Genomic DNA, 16,325 nt, shown 5'->3' on the forward strand with positions numbered 1-16,325 from the left:
TAAGGGTGTTTTTTTCCTTTGGAGCACTCCAGAGAGGTTTAACCCTTGATTTTGCACAGGCTTTTTTCCTGAATTACATTATAATGCCAAAAGTACTTACTCATTTGCCTTCAAACACACCATAAACTCGAGTGAAATACCATTCTTAATCCACAGTTTAATATGTTGTCAACTGACCCTTTGCAACCATAACAGCTTCAATTCTGCCTAGAAGGCTTTCCACAAGGTTTAGGAGTGTTTCTGGGAATTTTTGACCATTCATCCAGAATCACATTTGTGAGGTAAGGCACTGATGTTGGAGGAGAAATCCTGTCTTGCAGTCTCTAATTCATCCCAAAGGTGCTCTGTTGGGCTGAAGTTAGGACTCTGTGCAGGCCAGTCAAGTTCTTCCACAGCAAACTCACTGAACTATAGACCTTGCTTTATGAGCATGAGTTTTTCCAAAATATCTATATATCATATGTCTATATATCAAAATATCACCCTCCACCAAAATTTACACTTGGCACAACGCAGTCAGACAGGTACCGTTCTCACGGCAACCGCCAAACACAGACTCATCCATCGGATTGCGATGGACTTATTGCACAGACAAGTGGCATCCTATCACGGCTCCACAATGAAATTTATTGAGTAGCAACTTTAGGTGTGCTAAAGCAGTGTAATAGGATGCCCTGTACAAGATTTGAAACATGGCGTGAGGAAAGGCTGATGTGGGCTGGCACAGAGATTTGCAGAACTGCCATGACTAATGGTATGTTTCCGTTTTTTTACCCATCACATCAAAACACCACCATCAACGATGCCCTTAAACATTGTATATAAAAGATAGCAACTGGAAGGCATACATTGATTAATTGATTAGTGATTTTTTTCAGTTGTCATAATTGATCTTAAATCTGACACTAATGCACTTTATTCTGAGGACATTCAGATTTTCAGGCAAGATGCCCCAATGAATATATGTTTGGTATGCTGATATGTGCTTGTAAAAAAGCCCTCAAGTGACACTGGTTGCTCCCTGAACGTCCCACAGTTCAAGTATGAATACATACAGTAAATGATATTTATACAGTGTAAATATCATTTATGATATTTAAAAGGATTATTTTCTCTCTTTGTCTAAAAAATGTGTTCATAGGTAAAGACTGTTTTATTGAAGCGTTTTTTAACTTTCAAAGCACACATTTTATTTATTACTTCATGTGTGCACTTTATCTCCCCAGATTAAACAAAGTTGTCATATTCTGTCATAACCTATAGATGGCAGAGGATATAGCACTGTACTAGTCCTGCTACTTGAATTCCAAACAAACTGCTGTCTGAAAATAAAGAATTAATGGAAAAAAAAAACATTAAATGTTTATAGTTTTAACAGAGAAATTCAGCAAACAAACTATGAAAGATGAATGAATGAATTATTTAAAACCTAAACAGGGAAATTCTTCATCTTAGACATGTCACCCTCCCATTTCCAGAGAGGCTAGCTAATGTTAGGTTTGAATAACCTAAAAATCACACTTTTCCTCTGATCGTTTGAGAGTTTATTCACTAAAAATCCAACAAACATCCACTTCCATGAGGGTTTCCATAACACTTTACAGTGCTGCTTATCGACAGTTCAGCATATCCTCAACAACTCACCTCAGTATGGCTGAAATTGAAAGTGAGCTTCTATGGCTCATTTGCTCGTATCAGACTCCTTTCACAAAGTTTTACAGCCTCCTCCAGAGTAAATAAAGGTGGACTGTCATGATACTGGGTCATTTTGACCCTGCGTTCTGTGTTTCCTTTTGGTTTCACCTTGTGTTTTGTGTTTATTCTGATCCTGGTATTAATTGTTAGGGTTTGGTTCTTGTGTTTAGTGCTTGAGTGTTTTATCAGCCCTACCTGTGTCTGTCCTCTGTGCTCTGTTCGGGTCCCTGAGTTTTGTGTTGTAAAACAGTCTGTGTGTTTCCTGTTTTACTTTGTAGGGCTGTGTCTCGTTATGCCCATTAGTTCCAGCTGTGTCCCCTCCTGTGTGCCATTTTCTGATTACCTGGTGTGTGTATTTATAGTGTGTGTCTGCCTGTGCTCCTCGTCGCATCGCCTGTGTTTCTCTGCGTTAGTTGGTCTCGCTCTGCTCCATCTCATGTTCCATCTCTATTAGTTTTTCCCAGTTTAGCTTTGTGTCTTTGTGCAGTCCTCGCCACCCTCGTTTCTGTGTATATTTCACCATTTGTAAATAAAACACTCACCTGCATGTAGCCGTATCTTGGGTCCTCATTTAACTCCACCACACGACTGCTGCCCCAGCCGTGACACGAACGCTTCTCGGCATTGACAGCTGAGGTAAACAGCCAGAGTTGACTCAGAGATTAAAACATAAATTGCTGCAGAATATTAATTGACGTATTCGTATCTTATTTCTTTACTTATTGCTAAGTGTTGATATTCATGTATTTTAAAATATAGCGCGTACAAAATATATTTTTACATAAACAGTAGTACACTAAATGCAGTCTACAATCTGTGGTGACAATTTTGCACACTGTAACTTTGAGAATTTACATAAAGTGTAACAAAAAAAAAAGTATGAATACAGTTGTGTTGCCTCAGCAGGTATCATTGTTGGAGACAACAAAGGAAACAGTGACGCTTTTATCATTTCCTTTTGGTTGGATGTTTTTCATGTGGTTTCTAGTGTTTGCACTGTGGTGAATTATCTCAGTGGGAAAAGAACAAAAACAACATCAATAGCATATTTGCTCTGGGCGGCTGTTCTGTAATATTTGAGCTCTCCCCGCTGCCTCGCTGGGTGGCCTGTGGCAACGGGCTGCGTGAGGCATCGGTCTGAGGAGGTTCAAGTGGGACACAAAACATCTTGCTTGGATGATTGATCACGTCACAAGTAGGCAAAGTTAACTGTCAGCAGGCTGCAGGAGAAGGAAAACTCTCATGAATTAAAGATGTAAAGTCAGCAGCAGACAGCGTTCTGCACTTGGAGAGGAAGCCTTATGAGGAAGCCTCCTTTTAGCTACCTTCTTTTAGTCATGTCTTTATTTTTCGGTTAGTTAGTTTGTTTTAACTTCACAGTCAGGCTTCTGTTTGCATTTTTTTGAATGAAGTAATCTTAATGATGAAAAACAGCTCAGAGCACAAGTAAAACAAACATAAAGTTGTCAGACCTCTTTTTGCTCCCAGTCCACAATACCAAGGGAGGCTTGATTCATAACATGGTACATCCCAGAGTTTCTGGCTGCACTGTGAATTATCCAGTGTGGTGATTGAGATGTGGGTGCAGAGCTGTAGACAAATAAGCTAAGACAAATATTTAGTATTTTAGTCTGTAAGCAGGGCTGGACTGGGACAAAAAAAATCAGCCTGGGCATTTTGACTAGAGACCAGCCCACCAGGTATTATAGGAAAAGCCATAAAGCCTTTGAATGAGAACAGACGCTGTTGTGACAGTGATGTACACTGTCTTGTTGGTATATGTATGATTTCTATACATTTTACGTCACATAAAAACTTTGGTTGTAAGATCCACATAATTATTTAATAAAAGCCAGAAAATCTTAAATGAGAATAAGAAAGAAAAGTATTTCTTTGTGCCCCCCCCCCCCCTCTCCCTGTTAATGCCCCACTTGCCCCCCTGGCAAAACTTTGAGCTACTTAGAAAATGATCCTGGTGTTATTTGTCTCTCAGAAACAGTTCATAACTTCCCTTCAACTCATTCATGTCACCTAAAAGGTAAACTTGTTTCTCCATCACCTGTTCAGCTCTGATGATTCAGTAAGGACATTTCCTGGTTTCATCTTCATGTTTCCCTCTCACCACATATCCAAACCGATATCATGACCAGCAGCTTTTTTGCAGCTGTGGCTCCAGCAAACATCAGCTGATACTAGAAATTAATATTAAATAAATTCTAACAACAGCTGATCGAGCTTAAATGTGCTGCTGTTGTTTAGCGCGACAACCGCTGGTTTCCTCTTTCTGGCGCAAAGTGAGCGATAAACAAACAAGAGAGAAAAGCTGATCAGCTGATCATTGATCAGTTTCATGATTGAAGTAGCAACAGGAGAGAGAGGGGGAGAGAATGAGAGAAGAAGAGGCAGCTGTGCAGCAAAGACAGAATAAATCCAGCTTTGTGTCCTTTTCATTGTAGCTGAAGTCCGGGACAAACTGTGTTCCTTTTCACCTCAATAAGAAACGGATAATATTTTCTCTGAATGCGGGACCATTCCGTTTTTTATGGGACGATTGGCAACTCTGCTAACTAACCTTATGAATAAAATAAAGTTCACTATCAGTAACATCATAGCACCCACCCAGCTGTATAGAAACTCTGTCATGCTAGCTAGTACCCAGTAGGAGTTATTGTAACTGACTGTAAAAAGTCAGCACAACAAAATAAACTAGAAAAATTTGCATTTCCTGCGAAAATGCTGTGTGGATGCCGTAATGCTGAAGCTGTCTGCTGAAAATAGCTGAAAAAGATGAAAAGTTGCAAAAAATTGTATGGTGGTGAAGAAACTGAAAATTTTGCTGAAAACAGGTGAAGAAGCAGGAACTTTTGCTGAAAAGTGGTGAAAAGCCAAAAATTCTACTGAAAGGGGTAAAGACGGAGAAATTTTTGCTGAAAAGTGGTGAAAAAAAACTGTTGCCGTGAGCAGGATTCGAACCTGGCCCTCCTGGTCTCAAGGTGGCTCCTCATCTCACTGAGCCAAACTCATTCTCACAAAGAAGAGGTGGAGAGACTGACAATTCTGCTGAAATGAGCAGAAGCTGTTGAGAATTGTGCTGATAAAAGGTGAAAAGGCTTAAAATTCTGCAGAAAAGAGGTGAATCAGCAGAATTTCGGCTGAAAAGAGGTAAAGATGCAGAAAACTGCACTGAAAAGAGAAGAATCAGCAGAACTTCTGCTCAAAAGAGGTTTTTTTTTCTGAAAACAACTGAGATTTGTGCTGATAAGAGGTGAAAAGGCTGAAAATTTTGCAGAAGAGGTGAATAAGCAGAATTTGGCCTGAAAAGAGGTGAAAATTCTGAAGATTCTCATCAGCAGAATTTCTGCTGACAAGTTTTTTTCTGAAAACAGCTGAAAAAGCTGAGATTTGTGCTGAAAAGGGGTGAAAAAACGAAAAATTCTGCTGAAAGGGGGTGAAGAAGCTAAAATTTGTGTTGAAAACAGTTAAAAAAAGTTTAACTGTGAACTGAAAAAATTGTTGCCATAAGCGGGATTTGAACCCAGGCCTCTCAGTCTGAGAACGGCTGCTCATCTCACTGAGCTAAAACACAGCTCAGCTCGGCGAGCAGAAATAAGTGACCACATTGATAATGTGTTCCATTCATTTCAATGGGCAAAAATATTGCAAAAAAAAATTCAATATCTCAAAAAGTATAGAAGTTATGAGCACCAAAAGATATAGCCGGCATTAGCAGAAATAGCAGCATTTTTTAAGATTTGAACGGCAAAAATCTGATAAAAACTGTTGGGAGTAGTTCCACGGCGAAAAACGTACGGAAGCAACTAGAATAATAAAGAATAAAGAGAAACAGGAACTCAATAGTGGGCATCCACACAACTACACCTAAACTTGGTTTATATCTGACCCAGATAGACTGCAGGTCATAACTTCTTACCTGAAGTTCAGTTCACCTGACACTTGGACCGGCGGCCGCCTCGGGTCTGCTTCTCCTGCCTCACCTTTCCCTCATCCACCTGCTGGCTTCTATGGAAGCTTCGCCACAGCCACCACCAAACAACTGAGTTATTTTTACACATCGACTAGCATCTGGCCAATCCACCATCTTCCATTGTTTATACTGTTACAAAAAAAAAAATCATCGGCCCATAAAAACAAAAAAATCGCCATCGGGCCAGTCCAGCTATGTCTGTAAGTCTTTGCTGTTGGTCACTTTACACTCCCTGGTATTATTGTGTGTTTGTTTGCTTTCTTTTGGGCAGGAGTTCACACGTCTGTTGGTGTAAAAAGCGCGAGTAAGGACATGTGCAGCTAAAAGCCTCCTCAACCTCTTGTTGGTACCGTGTTTCACTTCAGCATTTAAAGTCTGAGAGGTTTCTAATGCAACTGTAAGGAGTGTGTCTAAGTTTCACACATGCCACTTTCTGCCCTTCTGGTGCTTTCTGTTGCCACTGGTTTAGGTATTCCTGGAGAGATAAATGTAGTTATGTTGATCAAGAATTAACAGCTAAATCAACAAGGACAATATAAACTCATAGTATCAGCATGTGTAACATTATGTAACAAAATGTTATACCACCATCAATTAACATTGAGGCTACAATAAATAGCTACAGTTTCCAGTTCTTAGTTGGCAGAAGTTGAACCTGGTGTGGTCTTCTGCTGCTGCCGAGGTGCTCTTCGGTAGATTGATCAGCCAGTCTGGCATCAAAAACCATGCTGCGTTCAAAGTCACTTCAAATTTTCCACAGATAATTTTGACTATCTTGGATGTTTTGAGTCCTGACACATGGTGGCAGTGCTGCGCTGGGATATGTCGGCAGCTGATTATTATCTTAGTGATATAACATGGACTCTTAGTGGGCGTTATTGTGCTTTTTAAATCCTTAACTCTTCTTTACTTCTTACCCGACTTTCCTTTAATGATGTCATGCATCTGGAGTGGCTATTTGTACACTGTCTAGTAAAAATCTGAGGACATCAGGTGACATCAAAATTGGGGACTACACTGACACCCGGTGGGCAAAAGACAGCAGTTAGCACAAACAATCAAATAGCTTAAACAACACGACAAAGGAGGCCCCGCTACAGTGTGATTACACAAAATCCTTTATTTCAAGGATCCAAAAGCACATTTCAACACATGGCAGACTGCATTTTTTTGTTTTTTAAACACATGTTAGCGCACAACTACAACTTCCAGTGATTTAAAAAAACAAAACAAACAAACAGCAAAATAAAGTCTGCGTGCATTAAAAACAGCACAGGGACAGTTTGGTTTAATTTAAACTCAAATGTTTAAAAAAGAAAGATTAAATCTGTGGGCGAAGTGGGTTTTAGCAAGTGAAACGAGTGATTTTAAAGTCTCCAAATGCTGAGAGCAGAGCAGGTCTTTGCTCATCGTTATGGCACCATACTGCTTTGAGCTAACGTGTCTTCAAACATGACATATAGATAAAACACACTGAGACTCTTGGGGACAATATTCATAGAACAAGGAATCATAAAATGCTTTTCTTAAAAACTACTTTCAGTGCAAGAGCTTGTCAGAGCTGTGATTACAAAGCAGTGCTTGAACAACACCATTATAAACACATCTTATACACACACACAATTAGTTTTTCAGGTTGTAAATAGCCTTGAGATTTCATAAAGTTTTTTTTTTCTTCCACACAGCGTGTCAGTGTGTGATCTGACTACTGATTTTAAATGATCTGTTTTAAGAAAAATCTGATCATCATCTGATCGTAAGAAAAAGTCAGTAAGAAAAGGAAAAAAAACAAAAACAAAGAGGCAAATCTATAAATGCATTTCGATTGTCGTCGGCTGACGTGAGCAAAAAAATCGCTTCTAAGCAACTTTCTGTGGCGAGTTCAAAGCTTCGTGGTTCACACGAGACATTCAACAACAGAGCGCCTCTTTTGGTTTCTGAGTCAGTTTAGTCAGTGCTAAATGCTATGTGCTGTCCCGTCTGCCCTCCAGCTGCTCTTAATATCTCCGTTCATGTCATGTCACCGCTGAGCTAATGTATCTCAAAACACAAAGCTAAAATAATGATGTTGTTCCCTGCCACATTATACGCACCGAGACAAAACCTGCCAGTGTGTCTTGAAATGGCTCTCTTAAGGTCCAACAATGCCTTTCAGCTAGTTAGTGAGCAGCCAAAGGAAGTCCACAGCCTCAAGTGAAGCCAAAACCAGTTCAACTGATGTCTAAACTAAGTTTTTATAATTACACATAATTAAATATGTGGACTGATCTTGATTTAAAAAGCTGCACAAAGAATGCTAAAACTGCATGGAGAAAACAAACAGCAAAAGGCTATTTATGCCCAAAATGCTGACTTTAAGTAAATGTTCTGTAGTTTTGTTAAATAATACGACGTAAAATGTTCAATTCAATGGAATCTACTCAAAAGAAATTTATGCGATTAGTATACATTCAGTTTATACCAAGCACACTCCTCAATGAAGCAAATAAACCTTTTATTTTACATATTTCAGTTGCATTCCATTAAAAATTAATGCGTTGTGTTTATGAGGTCAAAGAATCATTTTTTCCACAACTTTTCCACATTTTTATTTCATGACAAACTTTTGTCGATGTGAGTCAACACGACAGAAAAGCTTTCCTTGCTGCCTCCTCCACTTTATGCTTGATTTAACATTTCTGGGGAAGCTTTTATTACGCTTACAGTAACATAACGTGTTAACGTTGTACTCCACTGTGTGGGTGAGGAGGTTCACTCACAGTGAGTGAGTGAAGAAAGGAGAAACTAAAGAGGCGCTGATTAACAGCGGCAAAGACTCTCACACTGAGCTGAAAGGAAACTAGGGCAACTGAAACAGGTGAGTAACTCCAGGACAATTTTTTTATTGATTGTATTTATCTTGTTGTTTTTAACATTTCACCGATTCAGTACATTTATATTTTAAAGCTACACTTTACGTGTTCGTGATTCCTGTAGGGTCCACTTGGGTTAATTTCATCATCAAATAGTGAGTGTGAGGCTCTACCCAAGAGTTTTTTGTGACTTCTTTACATTATAATACAACAGCTACTCACATGCAGAGAACTAAAACATAATCATAGCTTTATAGATTAAAGATCCTTGTCATGCCTCTCTGTGAGGATTACAGCTATTAAAGTGTATTAATTTTACCCTCGTATCAGAAGCATGAAATTGGCACGTCACAATTACATTTCTTACAACTGAATTGAGGTTTTTATTCTTACACTGTTACAGATAAAAGTAAGTTTTTAGCTATGCTGCAATATTTGTATTGTGCATTGTCCATACTGAGGGTGTTTTGTCCTACCACCACACAAAAATCTTTTTTTAAAGTATGTTTTAATTGGCCTAAACTTAAAATAGACTTATTTTAAGTTCAGGCCATTTTTTAATCAAACAGCCAAAATCAGTTTTGTAGACCGTAAAAATTCAGTTTTAGGGTCTTCCAAACTCAAATTACAAACAAGAATGTTGCAGAGTGCCCTCTGGTGGACAAACTGTGCAAGCTTAACACTCATAGCATGGTTGAAGGGTGTTTCTTATTTATTTTTCATTTACAGGTTGTCTTAAATACTGATACCAGCTAATATCAGCCCTGTGATAAAACGCTGAGGCACCAACCAAAAATCCTGATGGTTTCACAGACACTTTATATCGTGTGAGACAAAAACTTTGGCTTTAGTTTTCATTTTCCTTTTCCTTCATAATTTGAAATCACACTTCAAAATTCATGCTTTGCAAATTTTGCAAAGAGGGATGAGAGGAACGGTAAAAAAAATGCTACTGTCTGAAGTTTCTGGATTTAAACTAGGGCTGTCACAATTTCCAATAACAATATTTTTGTGATGCAAGCACATTTTGTTTATTACTGTGTGTTGTTTAACATAAAACACATACAGCCCCAGTTTAACCCTCTGATCATGCAGACATATTGATTACTATCACTTTAATAACTTCTTCAGTTCCAGTTAATCTGACATGACATGAACGCAGTGGGCTGTAAGCTTTGACGTAAACTGCCTTCAGAACAGCTGAATCGCAGTCTCAGTGAGCGAGACATTTTCAAACATTACACAACCAGCAGGGTCAACAGGGGCTTCACGTGAAGAAAGCCCAGCCAGGTGAGCTCTAATACTGCTAATTAATGTGCACCAGGGTTTAAAGTGTGGAAGTCAGTCAGAGTTAAACCAACTACAAGTTCTCACTTTAGATATGAGAATAAAATATTTTTTTTTTAGTTATTCACACTTTGAAGGAATAAACGGTCGGGAGTCTGACAGGCTGAAAGGCATTAACGGGAGATTTTCACACTGTCTCCGGTCAGGAAACAAACCAAAAAATGCTCTTTGATGTTTGCGCCGCTGATCGACAAATCAGACCGCCCAAGCCGGTGCACGACATTGGTGTAAACTTCAAAAAGGCAAAAATGCAGCATTAGGGTGAACCAATAAAAAACGTCTGCTAGTCCTCTCTAATCTTAAAAGGAACCCAGATTATGAAATCGTGTAGAGCTTGTGATGTCATCTTGTGCCTTCGTTTTATGAAAACTGGAAAAGTCCTTTCACTAATAGGCTGCCATGTTGTTTAAAGTTGCAGTGCACTCTGGGTAGAGACATCTACAGCAAGACAGACACTTTTTCTGGTCGGCCGTACTCGAGCTGTACAACATGAAGATGACCACTGTAATAATCCTCTACGTTTCTTATATCACGTCCATGTGTCTAAACCCCTCTCCCCTTACTGATCATGGCTGAGCCCGACTGCTGGACATTTCTTCCTCCTAAAAGGGAGTTCCTCCTTCCCACTGTCATCAAGTACTTGCTCACAGAGCAAGTACTTGATGTAGGGTCTCTACCTTACAATATAAAGCACCTTGAGGCAACTGCTGTTGTGATTTGGTGCCATTAAATTGAATCAACTTTATTTGGACCAAAGCACCGTAAATGATATCACAGTAGTTCATCCTTTGTGTAATTTTGAGCTGAATGCATTGCACATGTAAACTAACGGCAGCTTTTGTAGGTCAAAATATACCTGAAACATTTAGGATTTGCTTGATCAGCAGAGGACATTAAGGCCAATAAGCTGAAATAGTCGGGGTTCCTTTTAACCTTTCTCAACATATTTTAAAAGACAAAGAAAATCTCATTTAAAACAACATCAATAGGAAAGAAATGCTTATTTTCCAATATGTAGCACCAGGGAAAAAAAAAACTACGAACCCCACAGTTGATCTACATCTAGGTGACAAAACGAACACTGATGTTTAAATAATCTGTTTGTTTTCTGATCTGACATCGCAGCGTTTTCCATAAATGAATGGCTCAAAATGTTTGCATTCAAATATACTGCAGATTGTATATGATTAAAGTCTTCACCAGTGGTTTTAAATGTTTCAAATGTCTCCTTGTGACCAGTTTTCGAAGCACACCACACCATGAGCTTTAAGCTAAAATGTTTCCTACTTTAAAGGCAGCTGTTGGTTTGAGTTTGCTGAGAAAATGCAGTTTAAGTCGAGTTGCAGACTCAAGGCTTTACAGGAGATTTGTTTTTTGGGTTCTTTTGGTCGACACATCATCAAGGTTGTTGTGAATTAGCTCTCAGAGGATTTAAAGACTTTAACCTTCACGTTACCCAACACCACAAAAATGTTTCCTGGATTCATCAGTCCATTTTCCTACAAAGTTTCATAGTTTTGACAGGAATTATTCACTAGTGTGGCAAAGATAGTGGAAAGCATGATTTGTTCTATGTTTGAATTTGATGCTTTGATTTGATCTGATCTTCTCTGTTTTGAAAACCATTTTTGAGACATTTCAGTCATGAGAAATATTTTGAGTGTTTCTCCACAAAATACACTGACTTAAAAGCAACTTTGTTGCAATAAGACAGAGTCTGCAATCAGTCTGCAACTGAATGGGGTCAAGTTGGCAATTACATGCAATCTGCAAATCATTGATAAAAAGTTCTTCAGGATTGTTACTGAATTAAATTATTTTAATTTTACTTACTCATTAGACCCTTTTCATTAATAAACATTTTATTCTATTTATTTTTTTATTTTTTGCTTTTTATTGTATTTTATCTGACCTTATTTTATATATCTTTATTTATTATTTCATGTTTCTGTTTTACTTTCATCAGGTCCAAAGACCATTTAAAATTTCTGTTTTACTTGATCTGCTGCCTTTTTATTTTATTTTAAAATTGGCTAACATTGCAAGCTAATGTCTTATTACCAGCTCGTTATTCATCAATCAAGTACATTAAACTGCACTGAGCTGCTATACAAATAAAGATTCGCTGACTCATTGCTGTTGCTTGATGCAGCATATGTGATATTTTATTTTTATTAATACTCAGCGTGTAAGTTTTGATCCTTCTAAACTACCATAGAGATCACTTGTCAAAGCTCATGCTCAAAGTGTTTGCCTGTATTTATTTTATTACTTGAATATTTGTATTTATTTCTATATTTTTCAAGATATTTGCATGAATATAAAGTGGTGATCAAAAAGGTTTTCATAGGAACAAGCAGGATAGATTCTATCACACTCAAGTTAATGGAAGTTAGGTTAATGGGTACAGTAAATTATTATAACTATAAACGTGTGTGTGTAATTAGCTGTTATGTTTCTAAAGCATCTCTAATTAGTGTAACTGAAGCTCCGACATATTATAACAGAGTTCTTAACATAAAAAAATGAACTGAAATGAGTGTAATTAATAAACCCCCTTTTCAAGTCTTTTAAACTTGAAGATCATTTCCGGCTGAACCTAAACCAACAGCTGGGTGTGCATATAGTTAAAAAAATAGCCGGCAGTACTTGAATAGTTCAGTTTTCACATTATGTGCCACTAAAACCGGCCTTTTTGTTGACGTTTGTTATTTTGAGCACCAAAGAGAGATAATAAAGATAAAAAAGTGCAGTAATTGAGTGTAATTGCGTCTTCCACTTATTTTCTGTTCGATTAACTGTTTATACACCGGTCACAAAGTGATGAGTTTTGGCTTGACAGCAAAAACCCAGTTGTGGTCAGATTGTCAGGACCACATGTTTGAACCAGATGTGGACACTTTCAGAGAGAGCTCGTCCTCTTCCTCTACCAGAGGAGATCTGAGGTTTTCTGAGCAGCACAGGTGAGATGAAACAAATGCTATTAAAGAGAACCTGATCTTAAGTCTTTTTTGTTTGCATCCTTATAAAATCATGATTGTCACATACAGACACAGTCTGTTTTTCCTCTTCTCTTTTCTGTTCTACCTTCTTAGAGGAAAAATCCAGATTTCTGGGAGTCTTGGAGGGCAGGAAGTACATCTGGGCACGGGACTGGGATGTCACCTGTGGCCACTGCGTTCCCATTGGACATCAGACACGTTCTGACGTACGCCGTGCTTGCGGCTCCAAGGAGGCAGCCATTCTCCAGCTGAGAAACAACACAACAGGGTCACACTGTAAGAAAAACACACTAATTTCTGAGAAAAAGGGCACAGTTTTAGAAAAAAAGGAATCTCTCCCCAAACAACCAATAACAAAACAAAATAATAAAAATAAAAATAAAAAGTAATTTCTAGAACTGGCAGATGTCCAAGAAGAAAATGTCTCCAAGAAAAATAGCAAAAATAGAAAATTCGTAAATAAAATAATAAAAATGTTTATTGATGAAAAAAGAAAATGCATAAAAACATTAGCTAATTAATTTTGCTTATTGCAATTTTTTAAACACATATTTAGGAACGATACACTCCCCCACATCAACAATATCAAATAAATATTTGAAATACATCAAAAAATGTCAAATGTACAGAAAAATGTGCAAATTTATTAAAAATGAAAACATAAAAAAAATTGGCAAATAGAAATATATAATTAATAAAAAAGGAGTCAAATTTTTTCAGTTGTACAACTCCATAACAGAAAGATATCGATTCACTTTTCAAGGTTAAGTTGAAAAGAAATGTAAGTAAAAATGGACAATAGCAGTTGTCTGTGTGAAAGTGCTGCAGTTTAGTGAATTACACAGCTAGCTACATATAGAAACCTCTGCTGGAAGGATGAGTCGTTCTAATGAAAACTAATTTGTTGTCTGCTTTACTCACGTGAATGAAAAGAAGTGTTGTTGGTGTTCTACTCACTTTTCTTATGAGTTGTAGAAGGCTTTAACCTCATTCATTATTGTTTATGTTAATTATTTCTTTTCTTCAGTGGTCCAAACGTGCTGTAAAACATGTAATCTGTTCACAGCAGAGCTGTGCCTCTCTCTGGCTGCCTCCTCCTCCTCCCTCCCCCCTCCTCACTGCATTCGCAGCATTAGGTAATGATGACAGTCAAATTGTAGGTCAGTGCCGCTCATGCTTGACTGGTCAGCCTGCCAGTATTTTTCTTTCAGCGACAGCCACTGACCCTGAAGAATAACAGCAGAGGCTGAATGGGGAGGGGATGAATGGATGCCTGCTGGGGTCGTCCATCTCTGGGGCATCCCGACCTTATTCTATTCATTATTGTACTCCTTCTCACTGCTGTCGCTTTGCTGCTCTGTGCTCCTGTTTCATCACATCTCTTTTGTCATTTCTCAGTTTGTTTTTTGGCTCCAAACACCAGCAAAAAGCTACTATGACAACTACTGAGAAAATTTCAACAATGCAGTACGTCACAAAATCCTTAGCACTGGAGCAACATGCTACGTGAGCCCTTTTTCTGTCACACAAGCTTCACGTTGGGCTTTTATTGCCAAGTTAACAATGCAGACTTGTTATAAACCTTCAAGCCTAAATCTGGCAGCGCCAACTGGCGAGGTCTCATTCCCTCATTATGTTTTACAATGGGAATTTCTCTAGACCTCCAACTTGTACTCCAATAGATCAGTGTTTTAGGACCTTTCTCTGCTCTGCTTAGTTATTACTGGAAAAAGGTTTGGTTGGACTTTAAAGACAAGTTCCCGTTTCTCCTGAACATTTTTGGGTCTCATTAGGCAATTTAAATGATGTTATGGGGAGTTGAGTTTAGAATTGGCTGTTGTGAGTCTAACAGGATCCAAACATCAGAATGCCTGCACTGTTTTAAATACCAACATCTCAAATAAAACACCTCAAAATAATGGATTTTATTCAGGCTTTTATAACTACTAGCTGGGTATCTAACTCGTGAACAGTACAAACAGTCTTGAAACTCAGTTTAAGGCTTTTCTCTGCAACACGTGACATAAGGTGTCATGTTTCTACCTTCATTCATGGAGTAGCATTCATTATTTAACACCATAGGTGAAAGTGGTGAACTGTTTCTAAGCTCTTAACAACACACTTACATTTCAAGATTTAACTTAACTTAAGACTCAAACTCTCATTAACCCTAACTCTCATGTAGCATCAGCTAAAATACCTGAGAGACCAGCGTGGCCACTCTGAGTGAATCTGGTGACAGCCAGTTCATATCATTAGTTGATAAAGTAGTTTAAAAATGGCCAGTTGCTCAGGCCTCAGACACACAGGCCTTCAGGCACGTTGGCAACCATCTGGCAACCACCAGTTGTGCTGGAAAAATATATATTCCTCAACTTGTTGCACGTGGTTGCTGGCAGTCCCTGTGATTGCTAAAGCCCCGTTCACACAGGCCTAGAGACTGCTTGGTAGCCACCTTTCGCTAGTGGTTGCTAGCAGTCACTAGCAAGAAAGAGGTCAATTGTGATTGCTAACAGGTTGCCAAACTTTGACTGCAACCCTTCAGTAAAAGTTGTGTCTTACCATCTTAATTGTGCCTTAAGCAACACAATTAAAGCAACACAACTTTACTTTGATGGCAAATGTTCTCATGTTTTCAGACAAGACTGTCTTCAGAGTCAGTGTTGGTTAACTAGTGACTGAACTCCTTGTGGAAAACAAAGAGTCTAAAATTAAGTCTTGGCAGGCAAACTTTTGTACTTCCTCTGGCTGCAACAATGACTTTTACGTTAAAAACCAAAAGACTTTCATGAAAGATCTTTCACTCTCTGTGTCTTAAGCAGCAAGCAGTTTGCCTGGCTAGTTGCACTAAAACAGGAAAATCCACATGTTACCCGTAATGTTAGAGTTTGTAAGGTACTTTATAAATGGGGACTGTGTGAAGGAAACAGAACCAGAAACCAGAACCAGAAACTGGTTCTGAAAATAAATTTGCGTTTGATCTGGAACAACTAGCTAGCTAACCTTAGCTAGCTTTGTTTCCTGTTTGTGTTGGAATCATCAAAATCCCACAAACAAATTAAGATCTGTACAAAGTCAGACAGACAAAGGGTTTATCCTTCAGGTCTGAATAGTGCCTGCAGTAAAAGCAAACAATGTAATCCAGCGTTAACACCAAGCCCTTCAAACACATTCATCACAAATAAAAATAACCTTCCTGGTAAACTAGCCCTGACTCTAACCTTTCACTTATCCCAACTCCCAGTGACTGTTTTCTTAGGCAGTGCTGCTCTGACCCATCTATCCCTTGTCTTATTTACATGGGATGTCTGATCACATCATCACAGTGTACTCTGAGCTCCATGCCAGCCCGCAGCCTTTGTGCGTTGACTTGGAAAAAAAAAATCCATGGTCATGACAGTGAAAGAGAGCAGCACAAGGCTAAAAGAGCCTTGAGTAAAGAGT

General features: G+C 38.5%; 1 protein-coding gene across 1 annotated transcript in view; it reads right to left on the reverse strand.

Moving 5' to 3' along the window:
• Positions 1 to 6,782: 6,782 nt before the first annotated feature.
• LOC146491657 (aryl hydrocarbon receptor-like) overlaps positions 6,783 to 16,325 on the reverse strand; it is a 57,327-nt gene continuing 47,784 nt past the window's right edge. Inside the window, exon 11 of the mRNA XM_085152597.1 lies at positions 6,783 to 13,129. Within this exon, the coding sequence (XP_085008723.1) occupies positions 12,971 to 13,129 (159 nt within the window). The 3' untranslated portion in view covers positions 6,783 to 12,970. The remainder of the gene's footprint in view (positions 13,130 to 16,325) is intronic.

Source organism: Neolamprologus multifasciatus, chromosome 23, assembly GCF_963576455.1.
Source record: "Neolamprologus multifasciatus chromosome 23, fNeoMul1.2, whole genome shotgun sequence".
NCBI classification, from domain to species: Eukaryota; Metazoa; Chordata; class Actinopteri; order Cichliformes; family Cichlidae; genus Neolamprologus; species Neolamprologus multifasciatus.